Below are 15,528 nucleotides of genomic sequence, written 5' to 3'. Positions count from 1 at the left end.
CAGAATTTTTGATACATTATTTTTCCCATCCCTGTCTATACTGAAATTTACTTAAATTCCACCTTAATTCAATTTTTCTAACCTTCCAGTGATTTGACTTGAGATCATAGGTATGATCTGTGTGAAGTCTTAAATTCTTTCTTGCTCAGATTGTGACTTCATTTTATCAAAGGAATTTGCTTGTTTTCATTTTAATTAGAAAAAAAGATTATCCAAGAACATTTTCTAGTACAGTGTGATACTGGCTAATGAATGTGCATCTGAACTGTCAGCTTTATTACCTTTTAAAACTTTAAAGGCCATATTTACCAGTGTGCTTTGTGACAGGAGTTACTAATGTACATGGGAAGTGCTAGCACATATTTGGAATATCAGATTCCTAGTTCTCCAACCAACCTCAGTGTGTTTTCCTAGGCAATACAGGTCTCACACAATGTGGCAGCTGGAAGGGAATTATTAGATGGGCTGTAAGAGTTAGCTTGTTCCAATCCTGGTTTCCTCATGAGCCATGTCAGGGATAGTAAGGGTTGTTGCCAAAGTGGGATGCACTCCAGTGACCTCCAGCCCATGACACGGCTCCTGTATTTTTGTTACTGCTGGCATGACTTGATGTATCTATTCAGATGCTCCAAGTGGACCCTTAGTTTGAGTTATCAACTGTCTGCTTCCAAAAAAACACTGCATTCTCTCACCTTTTTTTTTGGTATCCTGAGTTCTGAACCAAAACAAATAATTTAAATCCAAGGATCTGGTCCAATAACAATATATACTGTACTATTCATGAAAAGTCAGTCTGTTCTACCCTGTAATATATATTTTCTGCTCTCAGAAGAACCACTTGGAGCCAGAATGCTGCTGTAAATAGTGATTACCTTCCTCCACATAGGCTGATTCCCTCAACAGCATTACTCTTCAGAGCTGTGGGCTCCATGGAGCTCAGGTGTTTGGCTCCCTGATTAGATAGTACAGAAAAAGAGCAGTGTTGCCCAACTTAATATCACAGAAAAACTTAATAAGCAGGTGGTCTTTGAAACTGGGTACAAAAAGTATCTTAAACTAGGTTTTGCAACTTCTACTTCTGATCTCTTTTTTTTTTTTTTTTGATGTCATAATATACTGTTGAGAAGGAAAGGTATTGAGGAAAGCAGGAGTGTGCCATGTGTGCCATGTTCAAAAATGGGAACACCAGACATTACCTCTCATTCACAGGCTAGAATGAAGTCTCTCTTATAAGATGCACCCATTTTGTTTTCCAGGAAAGCAAATGACAATTCCTACTTCTGACAGTTTACATAATGATCTTTCCAGGTTCCTTGTGACTCTGACTTATTTACAGAATTACATTTTGTTATGAAGATCACTTTCAGAGCTCTCACTGGAAAGGTTCTGAGTTGTAGATTGTTTTCTTTGAGAAAATCCTTAAGATCACCACTGTTGGGCTGCTTTTGAAAAATCCTATTCTTGATATACAATTAATAATTATTATTAACTATCATTGAGCTTTCAAATTATTTTCTTGGTTGTAGAAAGATGGTAAACACTGTGAAGCAAATAAAAACATGCAAAATGTACCTTTGGCTGATGTTCAACTAAATGCAGAAAAGAATCTGTGCATAACTGGAAGGCTGAAAAAACTTTCTAGTGGTTACTGATGAGTCGCAGGGTCTGATTTTGAAGTAGTGCTACAAAGTAGTATCTGAGAAGAGTCGAACCATTCAATTATTTGCATAAGAAGAGATACTGTCACCGCTAGTCCAATCAAATGCATTCTAGTCGTTATTTGTAAGGGCTTGTGGGCAACTAGTTGAATATTTTATAAAACCTGATTTTCAGTTCTGTAATTTCTCAGCGGGAAAATGCAGTCCCTTGATGATGATCCAAGGCTTTGAAGAATAAATTGATTCGAAGGAGAAAATTAGATGGCACTTATTATACTGTCTAACTAGCAATCCTCTGTCATTTGTCTGTTGGATGATAAATGTCTTGCTTTGCCTACCTTCCTCATTTAATAATGTAACTTGCATTTAGTGGTATGAAAGAAAACCTCGCATTTTTAGTAACAGTTAACTTTAAGCAGTATTTCTGTGACTGAGATGTATGTATGTTTAAGCTTTATAAATAATTCCCATTGCACACATTGCTTAAACATTTTAAAGCCTTTTATTTAATCAGAAACACTTTAGAAATAGAGTATCTTGCCCAATTCCTTCAATATGTGCTTAGTGTGCATTACAATAATTTGTGGCACAGCTTTAAATTGCAAAAAAACAGTTAATCTAGAAACAGTAGATACTGGAGTTACACTTGATTTATTTATATTGGTTTTAGGTGTTGGCTATTTGGATATGATTTTGTTGGAGTTCAAAATCCATACAGTAAACTGGGAAATCCATGGCCTTGCCTTTTCATATCAGTTTTGCATAGACTGTTCAGTATTCTTGGAATTAAGTAGATTTTTTTATATGTATGTCAAACATAATGTATTTCAACTCAATTCAATTTGCCACAATATTGAATTAAAAAGGCTATATTTTGAAGTCACTTAAAATCCTTTATGGAACTTACCTGCAAAAGCAAGCTACTCATTATTTGATAATACTCACCAAGACCTTGTTTGTGCTTGTTAAATGGAGTTGAAATTAAAGTAACCAAAAGCTTTTCACAGTCCTCTGAGAATTATGTGGGCCATACAACTGTTGAAAGCTTCAGGTTTGAGAGCTGGTCCTCAGCCCTAGCATAACTGAAATACATCCATGGAGCTGGGCCAATTGGCATGAGATAAGGATCTGACCCATAATGAACATAATCAATATGTAAATTCATGCCATTCAGACAGAATGTTCTAGGAAAAATGGTGTTACCTATTTTCTCAGAAAAGCACACTTGTAAAATCTCATCTTTAAACATACATTGCTGGTGAGTTAGAAAAATTGAGGTCTAAGATGAGAGACACATATTTTGATGACTTTCTTGCAACAGGTTCACATAGAACTGCAGATTGTTGCATCTTGAAATGATGTCTGAATTAGAGATTTTGCTACACTGACTCATTATGATTGTATAGTTTTATAATTTAAATGCTACTAACACCTACTGGTGTTCTAAGATCCTATGCCAGGTATGAGCCCAGGTTGAAAGTAAGTCTGTGAGTTTGTGGGCTTTTTGCTTGTTTTGATGCTCTCTCCAGGGTGCAAAAGTACATTATACTCAGAGCAGTAGGACTTCAGTGCATAAAAATGGATTTTAGAGTAACCTGCATTTGTTGTATAGGATAAACCACAGTAACAGCTTTGTGCAGTTATGTTGGAATGAATGAGACATGGAAAGTAGTACAGACTGCTTGTTGTCTTAATGGTTTGATGTAAGATTCTGATGCTTCTTTCTTCAAAATTTAAATTATGAATCAATTCTGGACTAATTTGCCCCATTTTAAAACATGGTATGATATCCACTTTGGAATACACTTCTGTGTTTATTCATGTAATGCAATGAAGAGCTGGGTTCAACATGCCCTTTACCAACTCATGTTAAAAGGATATTCTACCATGATAAGCTGTATTATTTCTTCTCTTACAGTTTTAGTTCATAATAGCTGTAAGGAAAATGAAAGGCATATCTACATGAGAAGTGTTTTTATGAGTAGGTGATTTGGCATGTGTTAATGTTCTAGAATGAAAGTTATGGAATTATTCAGGACTAACCTTTGCACTTCAATTTCAAACTTCACGTCCATATAAACAACCCTACAAGCTTTGATGAGTTAATGTATAGAGGTAACCGCACCTGAGGTAGAGGGGTAGGGTACAAAGGCTGAAGCACACAGTACCAGTTTCACAACTGTAGTGGGGTTTTTTTCTCATAATGAGATTATTTGAGAAGTTATTTACATTCTGATTGTGATAATAGAAAGTAATAATATTCCTGGCTTGTAGCTTTGAAACATGTCAGGATTTCTCACCTGTAGTCATGTGAAGGACTGGCAGCCTGTATGATAAGCGCTTGTCATTACCAACTTAACACCCTGCTCTTTTAAAGAATAACTTGTTCGATGTGAGAGCCTTAAACTTAGGGCGGAGGAAAGGAAAAAGAGAAATAATAGAAACATTGCATATTAACAGACTTTGTGCACTAATGCAAAGCTGCTTGATTGAGCAGTGTAGTGTCAACCATGTCTTTCTTCTAATGCTAAAAGTAATGCACATAGACAGAGTGACAATCAGAATACAGCCTCCCATCAGCTGTAATTAATCTTTTAGTTAACAAAGACTAGAAAAGCTTCTCATCAGCCTCTTCTGAAGTCTGAGGCACCCTGTTTTTTGATGTTTGCATTCTGAGTAAAATTGTCCCCACCAGTTCTAACAAATTGAAACACCAGGCTAATTATGGCAGCTAATGAAGTGTGTGGAATGGTCACAGCTTGTCGTGAAACTGTTCCTTCAGCTCAGATTAGAGTTTCATCAATCACTTTTTTAAACTGATCCAGAATTGCTTCTGCCCAGTGCTTGGCATTTTTAATGCTGTTTCTGTAATTGGTTTTTTCCCCAAAGCTTAGGCTATTTTTTGAAATATTACATTCTCAGGACAGGACTTACAAACTCCAGTTTATAAAAAAACATTTCATTATTGCCTCTATCAGCTGATCAAGTCCTAGAAAGCTAATAAAAGAAGCAGAAATATAAAATTTGATATATTGCTTTTAATCCAGCTAAAGGTAGCAATAAAGCATATACACATATATGTATATGAATCATTATTACTGTGGGCTGGATATACACTGCAATCTCCTGAGACATGGTTTGTGGGCTGGATGGTTCAAATCCCACTGAAAGACCTAAATGAAATGAATGACTTCGTCTTAGCTTATTTCCTAGTGGATTGTGGTCCTCCATATATCACTCAAAGAGTTTGGCATGATTTGTAGTTTTTGCAGATGTCCAAGCCTTTGGCAAAAGGAAGACCAAAATGTGTTGCTATTTAAAGAATTTCCACACTTCAGTTCAAATCTGAAGTCCTCAGAGAAGTATGGGAAACTTTACAGTATAACTTACATTGCTACTACATTGTCAATGAATAAATTAGCATATAAAACATTGTAAAAATTCCCAATTCCTCTTCTTTATAAGATATAATCATACTCAGCTATACATTGAAAGTTCTGTATAGACATTAAAGGTGTAGATGTTAAAGTCTTAGGCTGAATTATTTCCTCAGCGTGGCCAGCAGAGTGTTGAATCTAGTTCAAAAGTTATCCAGCTGAAAAATGAAACAAACTTTTGCTTATGCACCACCACAGACTATTGCTGTGTTGTTGTTGCATTTAATATATACGTAACATGTATTCATATCAGAACCAATGCAGCATGGTTTTAGTTTTTGAATTGCTCAGCAATCTATTTTTAAAATTTGTGCCAATAAGTGTAATCCATATAATTTTTTTCTGAATAATGTTTAATCTGTAACAATGTTTGGCTATAAATACCAGCTGTTCTTCTCCCCAAAGCTTCTAATCAGCAAGTTTGTCAGAACTAACTTCATGCCAATGCCAAAACAAGTCTGTGGCCGCTGAGTGAGTAATCACTGTAGCTGATGCTATTCCTGAACTGTATCAAAGAACCGGTGGATTTACACAGAAGAAAAAGTGCCACTGAAAACATGACGCATAAAGAAAATGTGTTATCATACGTGAGTAAATGCAGACAGAAAAAATAGCAATAGGAATTAGTTTAAAAGCTTTTGTTCTCATTTGATTGATTAATGAGAGCATGTGTAAACACTGGATGAGAGATGAGTAGTTTCTCTAGTGTTAGCCCATCTGCAGAGGAAGCTGCCTGCAAAATGAGGAAATCTTTGAGTTTGATCATTTCTATCTCTTCTGAAGGTAGCTTGTATTTCTGGAGGACGAGGGCTGGTTTTCTCTTTAGCTTTCATCAGTGCTAGGACAAACTGCTGACGCATGTTTAGCCAGTTGCCCACAAGGGCCAGCAGCTCCTCTTCTGCAGAGCTGCTGCCCAGCCTGTCAGCCTCCAGCCTGCTTTTCTCTAGGATGAGTCTCTGCCAGGTGAATATGTCCATCCTGTGTCCTGTAAGGTTCTGTCAGGCCATTCCCCCAGCCTGTCTGCATCACTCTGAGTGACAGCCCTCCAGTGTCTCCATGGTGCCCATTGCTTTGGCGTGATCCAGGAACCTGAGAAGAGGGCATTCCATCTCCACCTCCAGGTCACTGAGGGAGATATTAAGATAGGCCCCAAGACAGCACCTGAGGAAATATGTTGGTACCCAGGTCCTGTTGAGGAGAAGCCATTCATTGCTACCGTTTGAACCTAAGACTCCAGGCAGCTATTACATCTATTAATCTGCACATCTAGACTATAATTTACCAGCTTGGTTAAAAGGATTCTCTAGGAGATTGTGTTGAAAGCCTTGCTAGAGCTCAGCCTGACAGCATCATCCACTGTTCTCCTTTGATCTGCATATCTAGTAATTTCATCACAGAAAACAATCGGGTTAGAAAGCATCATCCAGAACCATGTGAAACCGGATGAAGTCTAACTGAAGTACTGGTTTTGCTGCATATCAGAAGCCAAATAAGATAAAAAATACTTTCATTTGAGGATTTCAACTCAGAATTTTTCCTCCTTAACTCCTGGTGGCATGATTTTGACAAGTTACAGAGAGTTGCAACTTGATCTTGGCAGGTTAAATATTTTCTGGCTTTAGTCTAGCAGGTTAAAAGTGGTTCTGAGTTTTTCTTGGCATTGAACACTTGGCACTGGCTTATTTTCAGCTGAAAAGAGAATGTGGTAGTTGAACAGATTAGACAATGAAGGGGGCAGCTTACAAATGGCCTAAGTCAAGATGGTTGTCCCTAAATGCAATAGTTTATAATGCAAGGCCTGTTGCTAGTGGAGTGTGTGTGATGGACAGGACAAGAAGCTGGTTTAAAAATGCTGTCATAAAAATATGTCCTTTACTTTTTTCCATCAGATGCTTTTTAAGTCTGTGGTTTTTTGTGTGTTAGACTCCACCTCAGATTTAAGAACTTCTTTAAGGGCCTATATATTTCTCATTAGAGTGTTTTTGTTCTTGACAATGTTATTTATAAATCTTAAGTAGATTAAGATGGATTTCTACTCCCCTCTTCAGAGATATTTTGTTAAAATACACTGTAAGAGGTAGATATTTGCATGACAATAGCAAATAAATACCTCTTGGGATTCTGAATACTTACTGAACTATTTCAACTGCACATTTGTTTTTTAGCCCAGATTCAGTAAAGTTCAAGTGTATCCAAGTATGAAATAGCTTGCAAAGAATTCACATTGGTTTCTTAATTTAATTTACTTGTTAAAAAAAAGGGCTACATAGTGAAAAAATGGAGTATTATATTTTGCAATTTTGGTTCATATACAGACATTCAGAATAGAATTTGGGTGATGTTGTTTCATAACATTGCCTAAAGTATGGTAGAGCATGCACTGTAACTTCGTGCAGGAAACTATACTTGTAATGTTGATACTGACTCTGAACAGGTCTCAAAGTACCTGGAAAGTGTCTACATCAAGGTGACTTCTTCTTCTTCTGTAGGTTAGCTTTATACACTTAAAAAAATTAATTAACTGAACAGTTATTTATAACGGAGACTGCATTTCTTTCTAAAGCATTGCAAAGCTAGTCCATGTTTGAGAGGAAGGACCATACAGTGCCTTGGCTTGCAGATCATTAATAAATGGAATAAATGGACATAGAGGGTACAGCTGGGTACCCTTCCTCCCCCTTGGGCAACCACAATGACTGCAGGGTACTAAGTAAATGTAACAAATGCAAATTTGGACCACAAATCTTCATTGCTAGTTATATTACACATGACAAAAAGGACAGCCTAGTTTCAGATCCCAGGTTAATTTTACAGAGGCAACACTTACAGGAAAAAATAATTTACTAGGCCAAGTCCTTCCCCTCTTTTCCTTTGTCCTTCCTTGCGCAGAACTTCCATCGGAACCCAATGATAATTTGCTTGTGAGAAAGGACATTAAGGGTTGACACATTTGTAATCCTTAATGAACATGACTATTACAGAATATTTACTTGTTTAGGAATAGTTGTGCTTTCCTTGTACAGTGACTTAAACGATTGCATTTTGAAGAGCACCATTATTTTCTGTCATGCCATAGCTTAATTTGTGCAGCTATGAAACTTTTGTTCCTCTCTCCAAACTGCTTCTAACCATGCAGGAGCTAAAATAGGCTCTTTTCAAGCCTAGAGCACACCTGCTCCTACCTTGCACCAATGAGGACAAGAAGTTTTAGAGCTTGATTGTCAGTTGCCTCCAACTATCTCTGATGCACAAATTAGCACAATTTAGCTACAGAGCAATGAAAGGAAACTTCAGTGAGCATGGATGAGTAGCAGAACACTCCTTTCTCCAATACTCCAGAAAGGGAGGAATGGAGTTATAATTTCAATGTTTGGCTGTCCCAAGGGAGCACACATGGCTGTGCTGCTTGTACCTGACACATCACACAAAAAAGCATTTAAACCTATGTGATTTTCAAGTCAGTGGTTTTTCAAACTCATGAGCCATCATTAGAAATCTTCCACAATTTCTAGCAAGCACTGTTTGAGTTTAGATTCCTCATTTTTAATTCATAAAAAGTAAAACGTGTGAGAGTCAGTGATAGTTATAAATATCCATGAAAAATTAAGTGTAAAAATAATGAAATGTTTGTCACATAAATTAAGTAGCAATTAATGTTTTCTCTTTCTGTTTGGAAGATAGGATATTAAAATAGTGTTGTTAAATTTCCTACTGCGAACATAATTTCCTGATTCTTTTTTATAACACATTATCATAATGTCAATAAAAGACTAAAACTAACAAATAGAAAGAAACTTGTCTGATGTAAGTGTAACACAGAAGGTTATAAAGTTGCCTTTTATGATGGCTATACAATATCATTTTATTTTAAGATCTAATAGCAAGTTGATTCAAAGGGTAAGACTTACAAAGTCATTAAAGCAAGTAGAAAATTGCCTTTTACCATAGTCACCCAGTCTTTTTAAATCAAAGAGTTTTATTGTTGGTGGTGATGTTTGCATTTGCGGGAGGTAATTAGGGAATGAGTTAGGCATCACACTCAGAGCCCTCAAGCTTGTCAACAAGAACCATAAAATTTCACTTGAAAAAAAAGAAAAGTCAGTTTAGAAGGCAAATTGCAGAGACTAGAGGGAAACAGGATCACAGCATTTTGAGTCAGTTTAACCTCTGCTGTGTCTGTCCACAATATGGAGAAACTTATGTATGCTTCCATGAAAACTTTATTGCTCCTACCAGAAAGAACAAAATGTAGAGATTTTCGTACTGGTAGCAGTAGTGGACAGTTGAAGGAGGAGGCAGAGGTTAGTTCTTCCTTCTCCTCCTCTGCATCATGTTGGTAAGTTGAATAGGGAAAGGTGCAGTTCTACTCCCTAACTCACAGCAGTGGTCACTTGTCAGCTGTGGGGCAGGGAGCTCTGATGAGGCTCCTGCCTGGGAGTCAATACCCCTGTGCTGACACAATCAGATCCAGTCCCTAAGGCATACTCCAGGCTTTTGTTATTGTCTCTCATATGAAGGGGCTGGTTGACCCAATTGGTTAACACATTAGCTTTTCAATTTTATGGCCTTAAGTCATGGAAGACCTCTTCCTAGATTTTGGGTTTTTTTCTCCACAGCAGAAAGTAAAATTGGCAGTCTGTGCCCACCAGCCAGAGAAACAGCGTTATGCCAAACAACTGTGTCCTGAACTTTATGGCTAATTAGCTGTTTAAGCTGTGCCCAAGAAATAGGTTCTGTTGCCCATGGGAAGTAGTGTGAAGCTGTTATTAATGTCCCAGCTCATATCTCTTAGTAAGTCTTATGAGCAGTGCTGCTTAAAGAGACTAAATGTGCAACAGGGAATTAAAAATTATAGTACCCCTTTCACTGACTGAAATATTGTATACTTGTTACACTGGGGCCAGGATTGGTGTCAATGTACTTTGTGTGAAAAGTGCAATAGAAGCATTAGTATTTGACAGCCCTGGTTGAAATAAGTGAAATTAATGGAGCTCTTTTCATATACGACAAGGCCATGGCACCCCTTTCATGCTGCTTACAGACAGAGAAAAGTCAATACTTTTTTATTACTTGATGCTGACCTACATTTTGCACTACAAGTGCCAGGCCCACTAATTGGTTTCAGTTGTGAGAAAAGTTTGCCCCAAAGAAACACTGGAGCAGATAAATCAATCTTTTTTAGGGTAGCTTAGTGGGTTTTGAGTACTTGAAATGACATTTGTGTTGTATTGACAGAACGGGTTGTTACACTCATTTTGTCATGTCAGAAGGCCCGGTACTAGTTGGAAGTATTGTTAACCAGTATTGATAAATTTGCTGAGAATAAAAGTTAGCTGGATCAACATTTTACTTGTCTAACAGCTTGCTGTTTCTGGTTTGCTTCCTTGTTAGAGACCTCTGTGGCTATTAGCAGATCAGGAGGCTTACTATGACAGCTCCATTTAAAACTTTATTTTACTATTGCAAGAATTAGGATCATAGGAAACTTAAATATGACCACTTAGTGTTTAGCAGGTGGGGTTGTGGATGAGAGCTGAGCAGTGATACTTGGCAGTACTGCCTGGCTTCCAAAGGAGCTGTACATATGGGATGTCTCCCAACTTTGTGGGAAAGCAGGATTGCTCAGTGGCTCACCCTACACTAACATTCCTGCTTTCCTGCTGCAGGGAAATTTGTACAGAATTTCCCACTGCATCCTCTGAGGTCTTGGTGTGTGCCTGTAGATATTAGTTTCAAAGTATTGTTTCCTGGTTTTGCTACTGAGTAGCATGAAGATAGAATTATTATTCCAGCAGCTGTGCCTGTTTTTGAGTTATTCCTTCTGCCATTAATTCCTAACAGAATTTACACTCAGAATAGGTATTCTATAAAGAGAAGAACCGAAGAGGCCTAATGTCTCTATAGGAGCAACAGATACAATTCCAGCACTACAAAAAGGTTTTTCTCAGATGCAAAATTTTCATGGATTGGTTTACCTTTTACTCAGCACGCGGTGCCATGGTTGACATAATGCATTTATACACTGTCTCTTGAGTATTTTTGATTGACTCAGAAGAGGAATCACTGCTCTGAATATCTGCTATTGATGGAATGCTATACATTTCAGAGAATGCTTGTCATTATGCAATTTATATTTGAAATTTCTGCACAAGTTGCTTCTACTAACCCATGAAGGAATTCTATATTTGTACAGCCTAACACAAATTTAGTCTCAATTCATGCAACCAAATCTTTACTTATTCAGCAAACACAAGTTTTGTCATTGCAGAGAAAGGAAAGACTATCCTATCCTGTAAATCAGATAATGTGAGTTTATTGTATACTCATTGCTCCAAGTTTATCACATGCTTAACAGTTTCATAATTATTATGGACTTGAGAGATTTGATATGTGAAATTACCCTGAAGTGTGTATGCAGGAGCTGAGAATAAATTGTAATAATAGTGCTCTCTGGCCTTAGAATCTGAGAGTCAATATGCTACTGCTGTTTGTCTCTACTTTCTTTGGTCTGAGGCAGCTGACTTTCTACTTCATTAAATTTTCACGAAGATATTCAATGGTAATTCCTATCTCATTTTTAACTGCATTTTTATATTATGGGATATTGTACAGTACTCTCAAAATTGCTTGGAAAGAAACACTGTTAGTACAAATTTGTTTCTAGAATATCACAGAAGTCATTTTCAAGGGCCTCCAAACCAATCTGAAGGTCTACAAGGTCTTGTTCATTTGCCAGCATTTGTACGTGATCTGTATTTATATAAGTCTGAATAGTCAGATGAAAAATGTCTCTGGAATTTGCTTTAATAACATTCCAAATATAGACTATGTAACCATTTGGCAACTCTAATCTATGACATCAGAGTGCTGATTGAGACAAATCTTTGGTGGCTTTATGCCACCTTTTCTGACTCCATTGTTTCGAACTGATGAGCTCACAAGCTCAAGTATATAATACATTGAAAGGGTCTTGTGAAGCTCTGTCAGCTGAACTTGAGTCACTTACAATTTACCAGAGTGAAAGGAGTCAAAGCTGGACAAATTTAAAAAGGAAGCATTATATCAACTTTGGGAATTTCAAAGTAGTTCTCAGTGCTGAGAATTTCAGGTTCTGATGCTGTGAGATCATATATGGCATGATTTAAGAATGCATTGTAGAAAAATTCCATAAAGCTTAGCTCCTGAGGTCCCAAGAGTGCAAAACTATAGACTGAGCTCACCAATATGTGTGAATTCATATTTGTAAGTCTATTCATTCCAGCTACCAACAGAGAGGAACTGATGGTGAAAATAATTTTGACGAAGCCTGTTTTTCTCCATTCACAACCTATGTTCTTCAAAAGGATTATTTACATAACTTCATAACTTCTATGCTATGTACTAAACAGCCTAAATTCAAGATGATTCCCATCAGAATCAATGAGCAGTGCATCACTATGCTTCTTTTCATGCTTTGAGTGGTCATTTCACCATTCCATTAGATGGATGTAAGAACCTGGCCTCCAATTCCTTTCCCTTTGTGCTGTGAGGTAGATCTTGCAAGGGCAGGTGGTGATTTCAGGCCTTACTTTATTTCTCTGTTGAAATCTGATTAAAATCTTTATCTTCAAATACAGAAAAAATAGAAACAATATCTGTTTCCCAAAGAGATATTTATATTTTAAATGCATGCTATGCAATTTTTACCTTGTATGCTTCCTAAACTTCTTTAATTAATGTAACTCTAAAGCCAAGAATGCTTTTATTTATCCATCAGACTCTGTAATGTTCCCTAAATGTGGTCAAACATAACTGCTGTCGTCATAATCAGAGCCAGTTGTTTAAATGCTCAGTTGTGAGTATCTAGTGGAATAGTTTTAAATAACAAGATAAACAGTACAGCTGCCAAACCAAAGTAATCTTACACTGAGGGGGTGTGTGGCGCAAAAAATTTCCTCTTTGTCATTTTGATTTGAGTTTGAAGCTGGACCTGGGCTTAGTTCCAGCTCAAAAACACTGTTCACTTCAAAGGCTCCTAAATCGTCCCAAGGAGCTAATTTTGGCAGCCAATTGTTTTTGTTTGGCCAGGAATCCTAATAGCAAAAGCCGTCTGCTCCAGCAAATAAAGATCTCTGCAGTGCTCAGCCTTCCCATTCCTGATTTTATCCTGATAGGGAGCTGCACAGGTTTCACTGGTTTCCCTGTCTCACCCGAAGTTCATCACTTGCTAAACTGGTCACAATTTGTTAAGCTGTATGTAACTGTCCTGCATGTAAATTAATGAGATACTTTCTGTTTTAAAAATAATAGATACCATGTTCTGCTCTGAATTACTGCTTAATCCTAAATTATTGCTGGATTATCTGCTTGCTTTCTGAGCAACTAGAGCTGGTTTGTTGATTTTTCCATTCCCATGAACAGAATTAGTCTGGTTAATTTACTGAATTAAGTATAACTAGCTTCGCTTTAGAAGGAAACCATTTGCGGTTGTATTGGAGATACTATAATATTTATTATAATAATTATATGGACAAAGTTTCTTATGGTAAGAAGGTGCTTGTGATGCTGAACAGACACTGAAAATTAGAATATTGTGCTATTCTAAAGGTTTAATATCAACATATGCAAATAGGCTATTTCTGTTGAATAAAAAATTGGCCAGTACAAGGCATAGAGAAACATTAAAGAGTAAATCTTGTGAATCATTTAGGAATGGGATAGTACTCACTTTCACATCACACACAGATTATTTAATTTTTAATGTATGTCTACCTTGCTATTTTAAGATTTATGCACCAGAAATTTGGAATCATAGTAAACAAATTTAATTATGAGATGTAAAAAATGATATGTTCTCAGTTTGGCAAAGTGCAATGCAGATGAAAGGCAGGTGGGCCCAGTCAGTGTTTGCATGAACCTTACTCGAAGTCAGAGGTGCTCTGTTGATAGAGGTACAGCTGAAATGTGCTCTGTGAAGTAGCTAAATCCAAAGTGTCCAAGGAATCATAATTCTGTTTCATGTCCTAAAAAAAAAAGTTTTTATTCTCTTTTAAAGATGAAATTAAACCTTTCAGATTGGGAAATGTGTTGAAAAGATAAAACTTTTCCCTTTCTTTAACTCATGGCCTCAGACATTCAACTCAAAGGTGTTTCAATTTCCTCCATTTTCACAGAGCTACTTGTTGGCAATAGAAAACAGTACAGAGTATTCAGAACAACTTCTTAAAAATGAATAATCAGATCCTAGAAAGCTGAGAGTTCATCTGTGGCATGTTACTTTCTAAAAGTAAAAACCATTTTAAAGCAAACCAAGTATTTTCTATTGTTATACTATCCTCAGTCCTTCAGGTTCAACGAAATAATTTTATTAAGAAGGTTTTAAAACCTTGATTTTAAATACCATGGATGTCCTAATCATTTACCATGAGTATTTTTTACTAAGTAGAAAAATCAAAATATGGTTTAGAACACTCTGTTTTACTTGTTTGTTGGCTGAATTGATGTTGTACTCTTAAGGCACAGCTTCACTTGTGTTTCCCTTATCCAGTTTAGATTTTTAAGCATTTACACTTAAAAAATTGAGTGTAATAAGCAAGAAATTTACCTTGGAAAAAAACCGTGTTCAGGAATCACTCTGCTTCTCCTAATCAATTTGTTGCCACTAGTACTTAATTAATAACTATTAATTTTTAAAAAATATTTCTTATGCAGCTGTTTTAATACCTCTGTTTCAATGTTAACCAGGGTAGAAAAGTTTAAATATAGCAAGACTATTGTGCTTTCTTTAACCTGCCTGGTTTCCGGGGAGGAGAATAAACTTTTGTATACCATGATTTGCAAAATACTATTTCTAGAGCAGGAAATTTCTGCAGTTCTTCTAGTTGCTGAGAGTTTGAAATACATATTTGCTTTCAATTAAATCCATTCCTTTGCTTCTCTTCAAGGGAATATTCATATAATGTAAAAATGTATATTTAATATTCAGTATTTTGCATAATTTGCATTCTATCTATGTAATGAAATGTAACTAGAAGACAATATGTAGAACTCTAAAATACCTTAAAAAAAAGCCAAACCCACTTAAGCCTAACATAATTTTTTTGCTCTCTTTTCTTTAGGACTTTGAAACTCTGTTTTCATCAATTGCTCTCTTCGAAAAGTTTGGGAAAACTTACTCCAGCACTGGGCAAATACTGTAATTGTCCTGGAGACACATGAAAAGTAGTCAATAAATGTATTTCAGCAAATATACAGCAGTATGTTTGTCCTGGAGACACATGAAAACTAGTCAATAAATGTATTTCTGCAAATACACAGCAGTATGTTGACTAAAAGTTCCATAAAATACTCTTTTTGTGATGGATACTGTGTCTGAAGTAGTTTTAATTGATTTTGCTTGAACTTTAGGCAATATGGCTTCCAAGAATTATCAAAAATGAATTTAAAAAAAAGTT

At 36.4% G+C, this 15,528-nt stretch overlaps 1 protein-coding gene across 2 annotated transcripts in view; it reads left to right on the top strand.

Moving 5' to 3' along the window:
• SPATA17 (spermatogenesis associated 17) overlaps positions 1-15,319 on the top strand; it is an 87,662-nt gene extending 72,343 nt beyond the window's left edge. For both annotated transcript variants that reach the window (XM_031060370.1, XM_005416149.2), the window contains one exon: positions 15,193-15,319. In XM_031060370.1, the coding sequence (XP_030916230.1) occupies positions 15,193-15,273 (81 nt within the window). In that variant the 3' untranslated portion in view covers positions 15,274-15,319. The remainder of the gene's footprint in view (positions 1-15,192) is intronic.
• Positions 15,320-15,528: the final 209 nt, after the last annotated feature.

Source organism: Geospiza fortis, unplaced genomic scaffold, assembly GCF_000277835.1.
Source record: "Geospiza fortis unplaced genomic scaffold, GeoFor_1.0 scaffold41, whole genome shotgun sequence".
Taxonomy (NCBI): Eukaryota; Metazoa; Chordata; class Aves; order Passeriformes; family Thraupidae; genus Geospiza; species Geospiza fortis.
Note: the sequence above shows the minus strand (reverse complement) of the source record. Positions and strands in the feature narration are given on the sequence as shown.